Source organism: Anas platyrhynchos, chromosome 1 (assembly GCF_047663525.1).
Source record: "Anas platyrhynchos isolate ZD024472 breed Pekin duck chromosome 1, IASCAAS_PekinDuck_T2T, whole genome shotgun sequence".
Lineage (NCBI taxonomy): Eukaryota > Metazoa > Chordata > Aves > Anseriformes > Anatidae > Anas > Anas platyrhynchos.
Window position 1 is genome coordinate 127,086,387 of NC_092587.1, and position 18,321 is coordinate 127,104,707.

The window sequence follows — 18,321 nt, forward strand, 5'->3', positions numbered from 1 at the left end:
CCTGGATCTGGTGCTCTACAAACCATTATGTGTGACATTACTCTCCCTTAGCCAGATAGAAAGACCACAGAGGGTTGCTCCACTATTTAGAGAGGACCCATGGGAAAAGATTTATTCTCCTAGATAGGGATCAACCAAATAAAAAAAAAATAAATTAAAAAAGGCATTTAAAGCATCTGAGTCAAACACAATTTCCTGTGTTTGGGAGGACATTAGCAGGGAATGTGAACTTTGTGACTTTGGAATGTTTGTAACATCTGATAAGACTGGCGATGCACGAGTGTCACTGGTTTGCTCTGTTCCTGCAGAACGTTGTGAAGCTGATGCGGGGGCTCCTACAGTGCATGATGAGACAGGTATGTTATAACCCAGCAACATCTACTGCCGGTAGCAGCAAGGTGAGATGCAGGGCTGTGGGTGGAGGGAGAGAAGGAAACTATTCTGGCAAACGTGGGTGCCCAGAAAAGAGCCTTAGCTCTCCGAGCCATTACTGTATGGAAAGCGTCCATCTGGCAGTAGCATAGTACCACGGACCTGCAGGCAAGCAGCAGTGAATGGTTTGATTGACTTCCACTTGTGTTTGTTGCCAGTGGGGGAGAAAACTTTTTGGCGTAGGTATGAGCTGAACTAGTATGTGTTGTAAATACAAAGCATTTCATTTGAAGCAGATACTCCATGTGTTTGTTGTTTGCTTTTTTTTACCTGCAAAATGATTGTGTTTTTGCACTTGTACAAGGTGGTATGGGATGTCTTTTTAAAGTTGTGTAGTTTCTTTGAGCAAAACTGGTCCTACTTGCACCTTTTTAAGATCAGGCTTGTAGCAAATCCGTTTTGCAAACTGATTTTCCCAAACATGCATACCTGTAACAGAGATCTGAACTTCAACAAGGTGGTTTAAATCTACTTTTTTCCCAAATTGACAAGGATTTAGCTAGAGTCTGAAGTTAAAGCACTCTCTGTCTATTACCTCATTTTGTTATCAAACTGAGGTAACAAAAATTAGGACCTTGTGTTTCATCTTTCCTAAGACAAGGTGCTTGTTTTGAAGTTATTTGGAGAATTTCTTCCAATGTTATTCATATTCGAAATCTCTGGTGGTTTTTAGGTAGATAAGGTAGAGAAGTTCAAATGCACACAGAGTACCAAAGACTGCCTTCACGCCAAGTATAACTCAGCTACTTGTGCCACGGTGGTTGGAGATGACCAGTGGGGACATCTGCAAGTAGATGCAACTTCGCTTTACCTGCTTTTCTTGGCACAGATGACAGCATCAGGTAAGCAGAAGTTATGCTAGCCTTGGATGTTGTTGCAGTCTTTGTGTTTTAGCTTTCATTTAAATGGAAAAGAGTTGTAACTAGCTTCAAAGATCTTTGCGTAGTTATTACTCGGAAAATGTTTCTGTGGAAAAGAGATAGAGATGTGAAATTGGATCATAAGCACAGTAAACTGCCAAGGCAGTGTCCATCCACTTAAAGTTTGTTGGCATACAAATACACGAGCTACACAGAGTCATGTCAGAGAAGAGCTGTGTTTGAAGACTATGTGGATTGTGCTGATGGACAAATAGGTTTCTTCAGAGAGTGACCACATCGAGTCAGGTGCCACTAATCCTTTCTGTGTTCCTTTCTTGCTGGCACTATTTCACTTTGTGCTCTTCCTGAGAGGATAAAGCTCTTATCCTGGTGATCTCCTGGCAGAGCAAGAAGCAGATGGTGGGGTGGGGCTGCTGCTGGAGTTGTGCCACACAGTTCTTGAGAGCCAGAGCTGGCCCAGGCATCTCTGCTCTGTGCCCTCTGGGGATGAATGCCACTCTCCTGCTGAGGGTGTTTTTTTGGCTGGTCTTTGAAACAAGTGATGTGTATTGGTGGCATTTGAAATATTTTATCAGCAGCAAATAAAAAAAAAAACAAAAAAAAAAAAAACAAAACCAAAAACAAACAAGCAGCTGCTTGTCAGTGTGAGTTTTTCCATTGGTTTCTGTGGGCAGTATTTGGTAGCAAAGACGCAAAAGCTTGAAACTCACTGAAGAATAAATATTTCTATTTTAATATGTGTAATTATTTTCTTCCCCTCTTCTAATCAGGATTACGTATCATCTTCACCCTTGATGAAGTTGCTTTTATTCAGAACCTTGTTTTCTACATAGAAGCTGCCTACAAAGTTGCTGTAAGTATTTATTTAAGTGTTAAACATCTCAACACTGCTCAGATATGGGTGGAAAATTATTTATTGATGGTGAATGAAAACATGGGCTTAATTTTCCATGAGAGGATGTCAGAATCTCTCAGTACTTCACCTTGTGAGCAGCACCTCTGGAGATGGTGGGAGGGCTGTAGAGGGATTTAGTGCTGCCTGGGTGAGGTATATTTGTTCTATCATCATAATAGATTTTCTTAAATTATTATTTTGAGCTTTATTGGTAATTAATAACTCCTGATGTCTCATCTTATGGGCTTGTCTAAAAAGAGCAAATTGTTGTCAAACGTTTTTTTTGAAAGTAAAGACTTGAAGAGGTACAGGGGGAAGCATGCAGGATAAAGGGCTTTGTGTGTTCTGTGCAGAAAGTGGTTCATGATTATAGACCTTGTCCTGCTGGGATATGTCTTTATGAACTGCTCTTTAAACATTAGGAGGAGCTCTTCAGAAACTTGGGGAATTTTTTGTTATTTTATTTTTAAGGCCAATAGACAAGTTTCATACAAGGGTCTTGTTTTGTGGTGGGGCTGTGCATGTGGAGGCAAGGGAGGGAAATAACTAGTTTTGTGTGTAACCATGCCATTTTTTTTTTTAAATGTTATTCTTGCAGGATTACGGCATTTGGGAACGTGGTGATAAGACAAACCAGGGCATCCCTGAACTGAATGCGAGCTCCGTAGGGATGGCCAAAGTGAGAATGTCTTCCTGACTCCTCCTTCTTGGCTGTTCTCTTACTCTAAATGGCTCTAGTGAACCCAATAGCTTCCTTTGCATAGCTTTCTTGGCCCCTGCAGCTGTTAACTGATTGTATAAGAATTTTTGTTTGGGTGTGAATTGAATATTTAGTGCCAAATCCTTGTGATAATGGCTACCGTTGAAGGACAGTTGTTCCAAGGACTGCAAAACATCTAGCAGGGTCACTGAGGCATGCATCTGATAGATTCAGTGAGGTACAGTCTCATGAAGTGGCCTTTTTTTTTTTTTTTTTTTTTTTCCGTTCCTCCTTCTTAATTATCTACCCTCAGTATTATATGGGATGTTTTTGTGATAAGATTAAGTAAGATGTAAATTCTGGAAAACAGCAGGATATCAGTCTTAAGAAATAATTCACAAGGCATCTGGGGGACTGACAAGCTGAGTATTATTAACATTGAAGTTGCAGTTGCATTTCAGCATGATTTATCAGTAACCAAGATCCTGTGTGGCTGGCTGCAAGAGGGAGAAGCTGCTGGTGTTGGCTGCATTTGAGTCAAATAGTGATAAGGCAGGTTCAGTGGGGGTGCCTCAGCGTGAGGTTTTTGTCTTGAACAGTCTGGTGGGGGTTGCTGTGGTCCCTCTGCGTTAGGGTGAAGCTGCAGGATACAAATGGACATGGAACAGCATTCAGTGCTACCACAGCCCAGCAAACTGGAGTTTCAGGGGAAAGCTCTGCTAAGCTGGCTCTGGCAGCCCAGTCCTTGCTCTCTTCCTGCCCCAGTCCCTGGGTGGCTCTGCAAGCCCCACATCAGCAAAGCCAGGGTTTCGTAGCCTTCTAGGTTAAAGTAGGGGTGCTCAAACAAAGTGGTTGGGCTGCTAATGTCTTCCCTAGGCATACACATTATGGCTGTGAGGTACAAGATATGCAGAGACAGGGCACGATGTGTCTGGTTGGCCATTAGGAATGCAGAGAGCAGACATCTCATCTCTCTTTCCCTCAGGAGGTGCTGGTATCAGTAAAGAGATGGCAATGCTCTCCTCTCCGGGAACCAGCCTCCGATGGTCCTGGGCATGTTGAGCAAGCCTTTTTCTGTGAATAGCCCTGCAGGAAGGAGGATTGAAAGGCTGCTAAATGGAGGAGTTACTTTGGGCTGTGGAACAGGAGAAGCATTTATTACTAAATATTCTTTAGGTATTATCTCAGCAGAAGCAGCGCTCCCCATTGCTTTGCATTGCATTTTAATCATAAGAAGGGTCACCAGCTCACCAGTATCCTTCTAGTGGAAAGGCAAAAATATTTATTTTTTCTAAAATACTTCAGTGCTTCCCCTTTAAGTTGCAAAAGCGTCTGTGGAGCAAATTTCTGTCTAACCTAATTTAATTCTGAAGAAAAGCACGGGTGCTAGGGTGTATACTTGACTTAAAAGTTATTTAATGTTTGTTTTTCTTTGTGTGTGTGTGTGTGTGTTTGTTTTGAAGGCTGCTTTGGAAGCAATAGATGAACTCGATCTTTTTGGAGCTCACGGAGGGCACAAATCAGTGATTCATGTTCTTCCTGACGAAGTAGAACATTGTCAGGTAAAAACTAGTTTTCTCTTTCCTTTGCCAGGAGAAAACCCAGGTCCCTTTCCCCTTCCCTTTTGTTCTTAAATTTAATGTTGATTAACTGAACTTAATGAGGATGACTTCAGACTGCGCTGTTCACCCTGTTTATAGTAGATCACATGAAAGTGTGTTCTCCTATTAACTCAGCTAAAATAATTATGCAGTGAATTCTTTCTCAGTTTGCAAATAGTATATTCCATTTGCATTTTACGTAGTCTTTTGAACAAGACAAATTATTTTACATCCCTCTCTTTGTTCCTGTTTTGCTCAGTCTATACTTTACTCCATGTTGCCAAGGGCATCCACGTCAAAGGAGATAGATGCTGGCCTTCTCTCTATTATTTCTTACCCGGCTTTTGCAGTGGAGGATGTCAACCTTGTTAATGTAACCAAGAGTGAAATCATATCCAAACTGCAGGTAAGGATTTCATTTATTTTTATTTTCAGAGGGAAAGAGAAGCAAAACTTCTGTTCTTAACTGAAAATCCTTAAACAGAGATTGACAGACTTGGTGGGGCTCTGCATGGAACAGAGGGAGGAAAATCCCTAAGTGGCACTGGAATCTCACTGCTTATACACAGATGTCAGTCTATGAAGAAGAATGGTTATGAGAAGTTTTCTGTAATTTTGTCTGTTTTTATAGGGCCGCTATGGCTGCTGTCGTTTTCTCCGGGATGGCTACAAGACACCCAGAGAGGTATTTCTGATGTGTATTTTCAGTAGACATTAGGAAGAACATTATTTCTTGTTTATGGACAGTTTTTTTTGTCTCATGTACATGAAGGGTGAAGTTCTGCATCATTGTTAAGACATCTTAATGGCGACATCTTTGGTAGCAATCCAGGCATCCGCCCTGGGAATGACTCATGTCTGAAGGAGACTAGTGGTTTGAAAACCACTTATTACTGAGAGAAGTTAATGCATCATTCTACAAGGAGTGACATGCTTACGGTGCCTAAGGGAAAAGCAGTGTGTTTGAGGTGCCCCAGGGTGTCTTTGAACTAGGGCAGAGACAAATTATTGGATGACACCTAGATTCTAAGTCTGGGAAGGGTTGATTTGTCTGGAAACAGATTAAATGAGCCTGGGACTGAATGTGAAAAAGAAATCAAGAGGCTGCATGGAAGCTGGTTCCTTTGTTTTTATTGGTTTCTTGGTTTTAATTACTTGTATAAAATAGGCTTCCATTATGTATGGAGTTTGAGTGACTAATTTAGCACCGTGACTAAATGAACATGATTGAATTTCCAGGATCCAAGCAGGCTGCACTACGATCCTGCTGAGCTCAAGCTGTTTGAGAACATTGAATGTGAGTGGCCAGTGTTCTGGACGTACTTCCTAATTGATGGAGTATTTAATGAGGACAAAATTCAGGTGAGGAAAAAGGAAACACCTTTGAATGGAAATGCAAAGAAGTATGTTGTAGCTTTGCTCTATGTTCATTTTGCTTACTAGTTGTCTCCATGAAAGTCCCAATGACCCGTTCCTGTAGTAGAACCCAGCAGAAGGCAGATCCTTCACCATATGCAATATTGATGTAGACGAATTAAGTATTTGTGTAGATGAATCAGGTACTGCAGATACCAGTAGCTAGGTGAGGACATGGAGCTTTTGGTCTTGCATGCTGCTCTGGGGCTGTGGTGTGTTAGGTGTTACTATTTGAATCTCGTGCATTATTGATGCTCTGTTGGCATCAAACACCACTGGGAATTCACTGGGATTCACAAGAATTCACTTTCATACATTCAGGGAGATTTGGGGTAGGTTAGACCCTTATGAGGAGCCATTTCGTTTTCACTGATTTCGTAAGTTAATTGCTGGTTCCTTAAGTTGTTTCATGCCTTTGCTGTGTCAAGCATTCAGTGGTCATGGGAGCTAAATTGACTGTAGCCCTCCAAAGGTTAAAGTCGTTCCTGGAGGCTACTGATAACTTAAAGAGCAACAAGTAACCAGGACTAAGTGTGTTCACACCAAGAGTTCTGCAGATTGGTGGCTTGAAGGAAGTAACGAATACATGTGATCTAAAATTGCCCAGTATGCAGAGGGACTGGAGTTTGCTAAATATAATCCATCATAAATAAAATGCCATCAGAAACAAAGCTGGGAATTTCAGATCAAAAAACCTTGCTGTGCCAGAGGTAATAAATCAAGTGAGATATTTACTAGCACAAGAAATATGAGTTGCTTTGTTGTACAAAGCAGAAGTAGTCTGGTGGGGAGAGAAATGGCATTGTTTCATGAGGAGAAAAATCAGAGTTCACTGAAACTCTGGCAATAAGCTCTCTCTTCAGAAAGCAGTCTTTAGAATTTAGTTAGGTGATCTAGGAAAGTCTGTACCTGATTATCTTTATGGTATGCAGATGTTCTGTGCTAGGGTGAGCTCAGAATGTACAATTGCCCCCAGTTCCCACAGTATAAACATAAAGTGACTTGAGACACTCCGGTGAGCGTCTAGTCTTCCATAGTTACTGTGGCAAACATGTAGTTGCAGTGGCAGCACTTGTTAGGAAAACAAGCAGCCTGAGGACTCAGAAAGAGTGGATAAAGATATGGTACACTAGTATTTTCAGTACTCTGACAGAACATGTGGGTACCTTAACTTGTGCATTAGACTGTAGATACTTCCTCAGAAAGGTATAGCAGAAGTAGGACTTCAAAGGTAAGTTCTGGTAGTGCTGGAAGACAGCTTCCCTGTAAGAACTCAGAGTGCAGTAGTTAAGAAAGGGGAGAAAATAAGGAATCTGGCAAAAAGAATACTGAATGTTTTTCATTTTGTATCAGCCTGATATTCCTGTTCATAACATGTTGTCTAGCAACACAAGAGCAAGAGGATTTTCCATTCAGTTAACTTAGGTATTTTTAATCAGTTTACATCTATTTTAATTTTTCCCCAGGGTGAATTCTTAAGAGAAACTGAATTCCCAATCTTGTAAAGCAGGATTCAGAAAATCATAGACAAATGTGCTTGGTAGAAAGCTAACAATTCATACACCTTACACTCCTCGTGGATATTGTCAGTCCTGACATATTCCATGTCACTGCATCATCATCATCAAATTGCATGCAGAATTTGTTCCAGTAACTTCTCAATTGTAGTGTGTTTAGTGCTTCAGTAGTTTGTTGCTGGTTAAAGATGTGTGCTCATGTTTTGGAGGCTGATAATACTGAGATGCTGGAACAATATCTGAGAATTTGAAGCCTTCCATCAGCAAGTCGTGATCCACCTCACCACCACCCTTGTTGTTTATTTGTTACTAATTTTCAACAGAAAATTACTGAAATTTTAACTTTTACTGTTTCTGTTTCGCTGAATGTATTGTCAATTCTCCCTTCTGTAAATATTTCCAGGTAGAAGAGTACAGAGAAGCTTTGGAAGGAATACTTATTAGAGAAAAGAATGGAATAGTTCTAATGCCTGAGCTGTACGCAGTCCCTCCAGAAAAGGTATTGTGAAACTGAAGCATCCACTTCTGTATGGGAAGTATAGATAACAAAATCAGTGTCAAATGGTAAACTTCAGGCTTACAGATGATGAAATCTGGGAGCTCGGAATCTTGAGTGCCTAGGGAAGTTCTAGAGTAGATATAAAATTTTAAAGTTCTTATAACAAGACATATTTAAAAAGGGCTGCTGCTGATTTACAAACTGAAGCTCAAAGAAGAAATAAACATAAACTGTCCTGCCTGCCTATTCTGTCAATGGTTTGTGCTCTTTTTCTCGTAGAGGTTGTATTTAAGATAAATACAGGTTTCAGATGAATTGGGGTTTGTTAGATTTTTTTTTTTTTGTGAGTTTGTTTATTGTTTTTCTTTTTCCCATTTTTGCTGTCACTGTTTTACCTGTTTATCCCATTGTGACAGAAATTCAGACAACATTATGTGCTCTTCCATGGTATTTGCTTTTGTATCTCTCCCTGCCCAATTCTCCTCCCACTGCAGACTTCTCAGCCCTCACGCAGTAAGGGCGTGGGGCCTTCTGGCTTGGTCTGAGAAGGGAAGGAATGCCAAAGGCTGATGTTTTGGTCAGACATCTGAGGCTGAAGCTCTGAGTTATCTGCCTAGTGGGAACAAGTGTGTAGGAGTTCAGTCTTCTTGTGAATTTTGATGTGATGATGATCTGATGAACACAACAAATAAATGGGGTGTTTTTTGCCTGCTATTTATATATTTCAAAATGGCTTAAAGATGGATAAAGATGTTAGCTGGCAGGTTTTATCCCCTATCCTCAAAAGATGTATATACTGCAAAATCAAGTCATGTTGTTGTTGTAGGGTCTTGTTTTTTTTGTTTGTTTGTTTGTTTGTTTTGTTTTTCCTAAATTAATAGTCTTAATTTTTCCATTGAACATTCTTGCTAACTCAAGAAATGTGGAATAGCCTTCATTTTTGGAAAGCACCTTCAAGTTAACTTTCAGGAAGATAGATTGTCATCATTGAAATTCAGGCATCATTGTTCAAGGAGCTGGAAAGCAGACAATTCCCTTCAAGCTGCCAGAGGGAAGGCAGTGAAGGGATGCTAAGAAGAAAGTGGAGGTGCTAACACCAAAGCTCTAGTTGCATGCAGAGTCCCCATTCAACCTCCAGCTTTGAAAGTCCGGGTGGTTTCCATTAAGGAAGCATAGTTCTTGTCCTAGAGAGCATTCAGCCTCAGAAGTAAAATCAAGAGATATCAGTAATAATAATAATACCAGATTAGAGTGGATAGATGACAGACTTTGTATTTTCAAATCCGTGTTAATGATTGTTCTTCAGAACTTTAAGGTAATTTTCTTGTTTGTGCTTTTGTTGTCAGGTGGATGAGGAGTATGAAAATCCTCACTCAGTGGATCGCGTCCCCATGGGAAAGCTGCCTCACCTTTGGGGCCAGTCAATGTACGTCCTTAGCTGCTTATTAGCAGAGGTAATTATTTCTTGTATAGTAGGTGAGTTTGTACTTCATTTTGTACTGAGCTGGGTTAGGCTTTAAGTAAAATTTGATTGTCAGGCAGGGGACACTGGATTTTCCAGAACATGCACATGGACAATGAAGGGATGACTCTGAGCTTTCAGGAGCTTTCTTTTTTTATTATTTTATTTTATTTTTATTTTTTGTATATATGTAGATAGATACTAAATTGTCTGTTTCTTATCAAGCTGAGTAAGTTGCCAGATGGACTGGGTATATGGCATAGGCTAGAAGAGTGTGAACTCCAAGCTGACTTGGCTGCTTTAGAGCTAAGATTCTGCACTGTTTCGGCTCCAGTGGGTTGTGCCTTATTCTGTGGCATAAAATGCCTGCAGAATTGTCCAGTATTAGTCATGGGCTTGTTAAAGGAACAGCTGAGTATCTCTGTAGAGCTGCAGAAAAATCACTGACCTGGCAAATTGCTTCACTTGCTGCAACTCTGAAATAGGAATTCAGGATATGCAGATTGTGTCAGTCATAACCGTTTCCACATTATTCTGAAAAATATTGCAGCTGTTTTTATTGAATATACTGCTTAGTGGATGGTAAAACTAGACTTTAAGACTTGCTTCCCCATTAAAAATGAAAATTGGTTAAGATAGATTCTAGATGTCATCAAAAGCCTTTTACTTAATTTTTGTATGTGTCCTTTCTTTTTTCTTCATTCTGCTTTTATTCTAGGGATTTCTGGCTGCAGGTGAAATTGATCCCTTAAACAGGAGATTTTCCACTGGATTTAAACCTGATGTTGTGGTACAAGGTCAGGGAATTTTTCAAACGTTCTGGGTAAATGGGAGTATGTGGCAGTGAAGTCTATATGTATGGGAATGAAGAAAGACATGTCTTAAAATGATGTGGGTTTTCACATGGTACACAGATGCTTTTGGGATACTGTGATAATGAGAAGAGGGTTGTTTCTCTGGCTGCTTTTTTCCATGAGAGAAGATCAGCTTTAACAAACCTCTTAAAAAATACTTCTTTGGTCTGTTCTCCCATGTGCCTGGTGACAGGATGAGGGGGAACGGGCTAAAGTTGCGCCAGGGAAGGTTTAGGTTGGATATTAGGAAGAACTTCTTTACTGAAAGGGTTGTTAGGCACTGGAGTGGGCTGCCCAGGAAAGTGGTGGAGTCACCATCCCTGGAGGTCTTTAAAAGATGTTTAGATGTAGGGCTCAGTGATATGGTTTAGTGGAGGATTGGTTTCTGTTAGGTCAGAGGTTGGACTCAGTGATTTTGGAGGTCTTTTCCAACCTAGAAATTCTGTGATTCTGTAAAATTTTAAGACTAAAGACTGGGGAATGGAGAGTGGCAGACTTGATCTTAAATTGAAAAGAAAGGTCATGGCAGATACTAGCAGAAAAGAGCAGGACTGACAGGAGACCTGTCCATTCAGTCAGGTTTTTGTTCAGCCCTTTTTCAGGGGAAGCAGGAGAGCAATGAGTGGGGTGGATCTGTTCCTGGAGGTGAGGAGCAAGCGAGAGAGCAGAAAGCAGCCAGACTTAGAGCTGCCTTTTGTGTGCTTCAGGGAGTAGCATCTTTCATCAGTTCAGGAACAGCCAAACCCACATAATTAAGTGGAGGGCAAACACCAACTGATCAGGGATAAAGCCTTTTCCGGGTCTGAGCTGGCTGCTTTTCCAGAATGGCACATTTAGCAGGAGCAGTCTTAATCAGTGGTATTTTGACCTAGACAGGTGCTTGTTTATCCCCCCCCTTGGTGTATCATTGTGGTGGTGGTGTGTTACTCTGAAATGCTTGATTTCTCACATAAATATAAATGCATTCTTACTTTTAGCATTCTTTGACAACGATTTGTAATGTAAAGAATACTGAATTATTAGCTCCAAATCAATGAGCCATCTGGCATGAGCAAAACTTCATGCAGGACAAGAGGCAGAATCAGGCTCTGGATTATAAATTCCTCCATTTGGGGCTTTTTTTCCCCCTACTTCTGCCAAGTTAATGGCCTCTAACATTTATTGCTGTACGGATAATGGCACCTCTTTGCCATTGACCTGACTATGTAAATATGATGTGCCATACAAAAGCAACAAATACAGGGTCTTGCAGGGGCAAAGCCTTGTCTCCTGAAAGAGACTGCACAGTCCAAACTTGTGGTACTGAAAAAGATAAAAAAAAAAAAATGATAAAGCCCCAAGAAAGCTGATCTTAACCTCAGAGCTGGCCCTGCGTTGATCAGGAGTTTGGAGTAGAGGCCTTGTGAGGTCCCTTCCAATTTGAGTTACTTTGTGATCCAGAGTGGAAAAGAATGACAAGATGTACTGAACAGCAGAGAGCCTGAAGCTCTCTGAAATCCTCTTGCAATCCCCTTAGATCTCATGGAGTCATAAATTAAGAAAGAAGTAAGGTCTTTGTGCATTTTTAGTCAATTACACGGTAGCTGAGAGGTGACAATAAAGGCAGTCAGTTAAAAAGAGAAGAACTTTGGTTCTTACTGGTGTTTGTGTCTTCTGTGATGCAGTAACTATTCTGGCAGAATCTAATCAAATTAAGAATCTACTGCAAGACCATGGAATTGATGTTCAGAGCATTGCTGATATCCATCCACTGAGAGTGCAGCCAGCTCGCATCCTGAGTAATCTCTACACCAAGTTGGGTAGGTATTTAAATATGGAAGCCTCTCTACTGCTGTACAGTTCTTTATTTTTATGTTTTCTTTCCCATTGTCTCAACATCTTTGACTTTGAAAAACAAAATCAACAAAACAAACAAACAAAAAAATAAAAACACACAACCAAACACAAATAACCTCCCACATTTGTATAGGGAAGGTTAACAGCATTACAACTTTTGTCTTAAATAAGAGTCTCCAACAGGGAAGAAAAACTGACTCATGAGAAAAAATGGCCAAAATACAAGTTTCTCTGTGCCCAGTTGTGACAGAGATAGGCAAGCACTGACTCTTTGTCCTGCAGGAGCTACTTCCAAAAAGAAAAACTGGCTTTAAAAACAAACAAACAAAAAAAGGCCTGGAAAAAAATGTAGAAAAAGCAATGTTTCTCCTTTCAGAAGTCAGAATACTTCTGTCTTTGGTCTGGAGACCTTGCAGTACAGTTGCCATTCTACCAGCAGACTCTCTGGGAAGTTTTCGGTTCCAAACCAGGGAAGCTATCCTGTTATCAGAGCAACTCTGGCCTGTCAGGTTCTTGCTATGTTCCTTCCAACCCTGAGCTGAGTAGAGCTGCTTCCATTTCTGCTGCAAATCCAAAAGCCTTTAGGTCTTTTCTAACCTGAAGACTTTAAATAAATTTCCAATTCCTCAGCAGTGGCCCTTGAGGCCTGTTGTCCCTCTGAGCCTGACAACTGGATTAAATAAATGCACAAAATCTCAAACTGATTATAGTTAAGCTGAAAATCAGACAAGCCTTCAACCAACTCTGGCTCTTCTTATAATCCTTGCTGGAATGAAGGAAGTCTTGGTGAAAATTTGTTACATGTATTCCTAATTGAACTTACTTTTACTACTTGAAGCATGCCAAAAGTTTATGACTCAAAACTATGGATATTACTACAAAGTAAGATTTATGAGGTGGGTCAACATTGATAGATTTCTTTTTCAGCATAGGTAAGGGGAGCTATATCATGCTTCTCTGCCTATCTATAGCATGTTCCCATGGCAATAAGGTTTATGGATAATGTGGAAGAAGAGCATGAGACTGTTCATGGTTTTATTTTTCATTGTTATGTTTGTTGTTGTGTGTTTTTTGTTGTTGTTTTTTTTTTAATAGGAAGTTTTTTAGAACCTTTGAAACATCCAAAATAACATGGCCTTCAAATAAATCTTAGAAATTGTGCCCTTTATGTGAAGGAAAATTCCATATACTGATTTTTATTTTTTTTTTGAAGAATTTGTCTTTTTATTACAAAGAACTTCTAACAAATGAAACATTTGCAGGGCTTTGCTGAAGTTTGCATTTATTCTGTAATAGTTTGAAATAGCTTTCTTTCACTAGTGGGGGGTGAGTAGGCTGCTTTGACACATTGGTGTACTGTTTTTAACAGTGACTTTTTTGGTAATGTTCACAGGGATTTCTTTTCAGGCACATACTTGTTTGGCTTATTCTTCTTGTCAGACAGATTCAAGTCAGCTCCTGGGTGCTGGAGCAAAGGGTGCAGTGCAGAGCATTAGCTAATAAGCCCCACTGAGAAAATTGGGTTTTATTACCCCCATGAAAAGAAAATCTGTCTCTGTATTGAGGTGTGCTTTAGCCTTTTAAGGTCAAGGACTTTTAAGGTTCTACAGTGAAAGGCAATGAAATTTCTGTTACATGTTGATGGCCTGTTTTTTGAAAGGGCATACTTCTTCTTCTTGGTGGTGAAGTTTTGTGGGCTGAGTAATGAATATAAAAGACCTAATTCCATGGTTGGTAAAGCCAAAATCTCAATTTTGAATCAGGCCTTTGAAGAACCCTAGCTATTATATTGATTTAAAATTTGATTTATATTGATACAAAGCACACCAGTCTGTAGCATCTCATTCTTATCTATCTTTTGCTCTGCTGATACGAATGAAGTAGATCTCTTGGCCTAAAATGGTGGTTGTGGAAAACCAAAGAGGAAGTGTTAGGTGACTTTTTTTCCTATTTTCTTTACAGGTAGGAATGAAAACATGAAATTAAGTGGACGTCCACATCGACACATTGGAGTGCTGGGTACCTCCAAGCTGTACGTGATCAGAAATCAAATTTTTGCCTTTACCCCTCAGGTGAGCATGTAAAGCTGGCAGGGGAATCCCTGTGTACTTAATGGCTAATCGTTAATGAAGAACTTTGCTTTCATGTGCTGTCACTCCACTTTAGGCAGAGCAGGGCTAATAAAGCAGATGTACTTTGCTTTGCGGGTTTTTTAGGACCGTTGGATGATTGAGGTAGTAGGAGTACTGATAAATGCCTCTTCTGTCATATAGAGTCTGGCTTCTTTGGCTTTTGGCTCAGAATGCCACAGCAAATCAATAGTGCAAGGTTGTTACTGATTGCTGCCTGAACCAACATTCTAGCTAATTAAATAATTTATCCAAAAATGTGCCCATTGATATTTTGTTTCTTCTGATTTCTTAGATGGAAAATGTAGTTACACTCAAGTGTGCCAAGTACTATAACCCCAAAGACACTTAGAAAAAACGATGTTCTTTCTTTTTCTGTTTAGCAGCTTTTTCAATGTAACTAGAAGTTTGGACCCTCCTACAATTAAACATCGTGTGTTTTTTTTTTTTTTTTATATAAGCATAAAGAAATACTACACACTTCTTGTGGCCTTATTGTAGCCGTTTGTACTAGAAGTTCAAGGGGTCATCTACACCAAACATGAGCAAATGGAGCAGGGGGAGGAATGCTCACACCCTCCTAAATATTTGATTAATATAATCTTTAAATTCCATTGGAATAGATTCAGTGGATTCCACAGGTGGCTTCTGCAGTGCTGCATAATGACCAGACTTCATCAGTTTTACTGCAAGTAGTGTGGATCCCTTTCTGTTCTTGCCCAGGTCAATTGATCACAACAGGTTTTATACAAGATACTTCATGCACGAGAAGATTGGTTATTGTGTTATGTTGTTCCACCACACCAATATCCACTTTTGCAAATTAGGGAAAAATTCCTCAGAGTTGTGACTATTATTTAAATATCTCTTTGTCCACATCTTGCTATATAAATATTAGGACACTGTACTCCAGCTGAAACCTTGGCATGTGTCAAGTATGGACATACCTACTAATATTTTCCAAAATGGCATTTATCTTTGCATCAGCAACACGCTTTCCTTATTTGACAAACCTCTATAACATTTTCCATTGCACTTCTTAGGCAAACATTCCCCTCGCCCCTTTTTCTGATGGAGTGGAATTTATGTTTAATTTCACCTTCCGAAGGTTAGCAATTAACTCGTTTTTGTTGATCTTGAGTAATGTCCACAGATTTAGTGGTTTCATAGTTTGCATTTCATCCAGTTCTCTAATGAAAACATTGATTAGAGATAGGACAAAGGCTGACCCCAGTTAGACACCCTCTCTGTTTGAGAAAATGGTTAATAACTACTGTTTGAGAGCAATTTTGAAGCAGTTTGACCTTTTCAGATGTTTTTTCTTCAGATTGCTAGTGTGAAAGGCTTTGCAAAAGTCAAGATATGTCTACTGCTTCCTTGTGTGTACCATCTAGGTGGTAAATTAGAAATTAGACTGATTTGCAGAGATTGTTTTTTGACTCAACCATCTTGTCTTTACCATTTTGTAATTCTCTTGGCACTCTCAAATTGACTTCAGGCACTGAAATGGGGTTGTCTGGTCTACATTATTCTGGCCCTTCCTTTCTAAAGAAACATCTTTGCAAGCTTGAATTTACGTGCTCTTTAACCTTTTCTTCCCAAGCTCAGGCTGAACTCCTGTTTCTCTTTTATAAGTAGTACTACAGGTCATCAGTCAGTAAAGGTGGCACTGAATGCTTCAGCTTGTCTGTGTCCTCTCTTTCTATCCTCTTCCTCTCTTCATTAACAGGTCCACAGTTTCTGTGTTTTCCTATTACCTTTGACGTGTTTACAGAAAGTTTTCTCCTTGTCCATTATGTGTCTTACTAATTGATGTTTATTTTACGTCCCAGCCTTTTCCCTTTTCAACCCCTCCCTAATGCTGGTGTGCTTTTAACTTTTGTTGTGGCTGATTTGACATACTTTTCATGTTTTTCCCAGTTTAAGGTCTAGCCGTAATAGTGACTTACTGCGGTTCTTGGCCTTCCTTTACAGAGAGAACACCATCCTTTACCACTGTACATTTAATACACTTTTTTTTTTTTCCACAGTAACTGTCAGCTGTTCCTATTGTGCTCATGTTTTAGATTGTTCCCAAGAGCTTATATGGTTACTAGTTTCCAGTCCCCAGCATGCACTTAAGCCTGTTTATTGTTTGTATTGCTGCTGTTGTATTTTCTCCCACATTTATGCTACTTTGATCTTTCAGATCATAGGTTACTGTAACTCATCACTGGGAGAATTCTACTTCAAGGGGGTCATCATCTACTTTTTATTTGTATAGCTTCCTTTTTTCACTGTCAGCCTAGAAGTGTAAGAAAATGCATGTTCTGCACAAGCATGGGTCTTTTTTTTTTTTTTTTTTCCCAACAGCATGCCTTATTTGGTTAATTCAACCAAAAAAAATCATTTTTTTTTTCACTGCGAAAAAATAGAGGAGAGCACTGACAAGTACTTACATACCATATTTCTCTGTTTTCTAGTTTACTGACCAGCATCACTTCTATCTGGCTCTAGACAATCAGATGATTGTGGAGATGCTCAAGACAGAGCTGGCTTACCTCACTTCTTGTTGGAGAATGACAGGGAGACCAACCCTGACGTTTCCCATCACCCACACGATGCTTGGTAAAGTTGATTTTCTTGGTTGCAAGCAGAATAGATTATTGTGGGGGAGTAGCATGAGGGTAGGTTTGAGCAGAGACAGATGGCATGACTGTTTCAACATCTGAGTTTTAACATCAAAAGTACGGTTTAACTTTCTCAAGTCTATGCTGAACTTGGATGATGTGTAATATTTTTCTTTTTTTTTTTACTCCCTGATATCCTTGCACTTCCTCACCATCTTCATACTATTTGTATTTCTGTCCAAAGTAATTCTATACAAGACCTGTTGGAACTTGTCATGGGTGGAGGGGTTTGGGATTGTTTTGATTTTGTTTGATTATTTTTTTTTTTAATAATCTGGTATTGATAGCACTTGTTGGTTCTGTTTTAAATTTAGTTTACTTTGTAGAGAACACTCAATAATCCACTTAGTTGGCCATGATAATTAAAGAATGTGTTGGTAAGCTTCACACTCTTCTTTTTCAGTTGATGATGGTACTGACATTCATCCAGCAGTTCTTGCCACCATACGAAAGTTAGAGGATGGTTATTTTGGAGGTGCAAGGTACTGCCATAACCACCAAATGATTCTCTCTGTGATTTTTTTAATTAAATCATGTACAAGCCTTGGGTTTGAACCTGTGATACTGCATAGACCTCATGCTGGAGCTCAAGACAGAGAGCAGCTTTAATGGTTATGTGGGAGTCAGATGGTAGATGGACCTCAAATGCAGTGGGGAAAAATCTGTTTCCCAAGACGTGCACCATCTCTCACTGCCATTAATAGTTGATTAAAGGCAGAGGCATTTAAAGACTGAGGTGAAAAAAGGTATTAATGTTTATAATAGGCCTTGGGTTGCCCTGTCTTCAAGTGGAGGACCATGGCTAGGGGAGCAGCAACTTTCCATTTGTTAATACTGAAATTGTAAGGAACTGGTTGCATCAGCTGAATGTTTATAAGTCTGTTGGGCCTGATGAGATTCATCCCAGAGTACTGAGGGAGTTAGTGGATGTTCATAGAATCATAGAATGGCTTGGGTTGGAAGGGACCTCAAAGATCATCTAGTTCCAACACCTCTCCCATGTTATAGCAGGACCCCTCTCAGTTACCTACAGAAGGTCTTGGGAACCTGGGGAGGTCCCCGCTGACTGAAAAGTAGCCAACATCCCAATTTACAAGAATGGCATGAGAGAAGACCCTGGAAATCATAGACCTATATAGTTTAACTTCAGTACCTGGAAAACTTAGGGAGAAGATCATGCTGGGTGCCAAAGAAAGGCAGTGACATGATAACACCACCATCGGGCCCAGCCAGCATGGGTTCACAAAGTGAAAGTCCTGTCTTGCTAACTCCATATCCTTCTACAATCAGATCATCTGTTTAGTGGATGAAGGGAAGATAGTGGATGTAGTTTTTCTGCATTTTAGCAAGACTTCTGGTACTGTCCCTCACAGTATCCTTTTGGACAAATTCCGCAGTTGTGAGGTGAACAGGTTCATGCTACACTAAGT

At 39.9% G+C, this 18,321-nt stretch overlaps 1 protein-coding gene across 2 annotated transcripts in view; it reads left to right on the top strand.

Moving 5' to 3' along the window:
- Positions 1-18,321, top strand: part of PHKA2 (phosphorylase kinase regulatory subunit alpha 2) — a 40,720-nt gene that overhangs the window by 2,744 nt on the left and 19,655 nt on the right. For both annotated transcript variants that reach the window (XM_027448191.3, XM_027448197.3), the window contains exons 3-17: positions 309-356; positions 1,106-1,274; positions 2,084-2,166; positions 2,807-2,887; positions 4,372-4,470; positions 4,769-4,915; positions 5,141-5,194; positions 5,749-5,871; positions 7,846-7,941; positions 9,288-9,395; positions 10,122-10,200; positions 11,922-12,056; positions 14,056-14,165; positions 16,685-16,829; positions 17,295-17,373. In XM_027448191.3, coding sequence (XP_027303992.1) covers positions 309-356; positions 1,106-1,274; positions 2,084-2,166; positions 2,807-2,887; positions 4,372-4,470; positions 4,769-4,915; positions 5,141-5,194; positions 5,749-5,871; positions 7,846-7,941; positions 9,288-9,395; positions 10,122-10,200; positions 11,922-12,056; positions 14,056-14,165; positions 16,685-16,829; positions 17,295-17,373 — 1,556 coding nt within the window. The remainder of the gene's footprint in view (positions 1-308; positions 357-1,105; positions 1,275-2,083; positions 2,167-2,806; positions 2,888-4,371; positions 4,471-4,768; positions 4,916-5,140; positions 5,195-5,748; positions 5,872-7,845; positions 7,942-9,287; positions 9,396-10,121; positions 10,201-11,921; positions 12,057-14,055; positions 14,166-16,684; positions 16,830-17,294; positions 17,374-18,321) is intronic.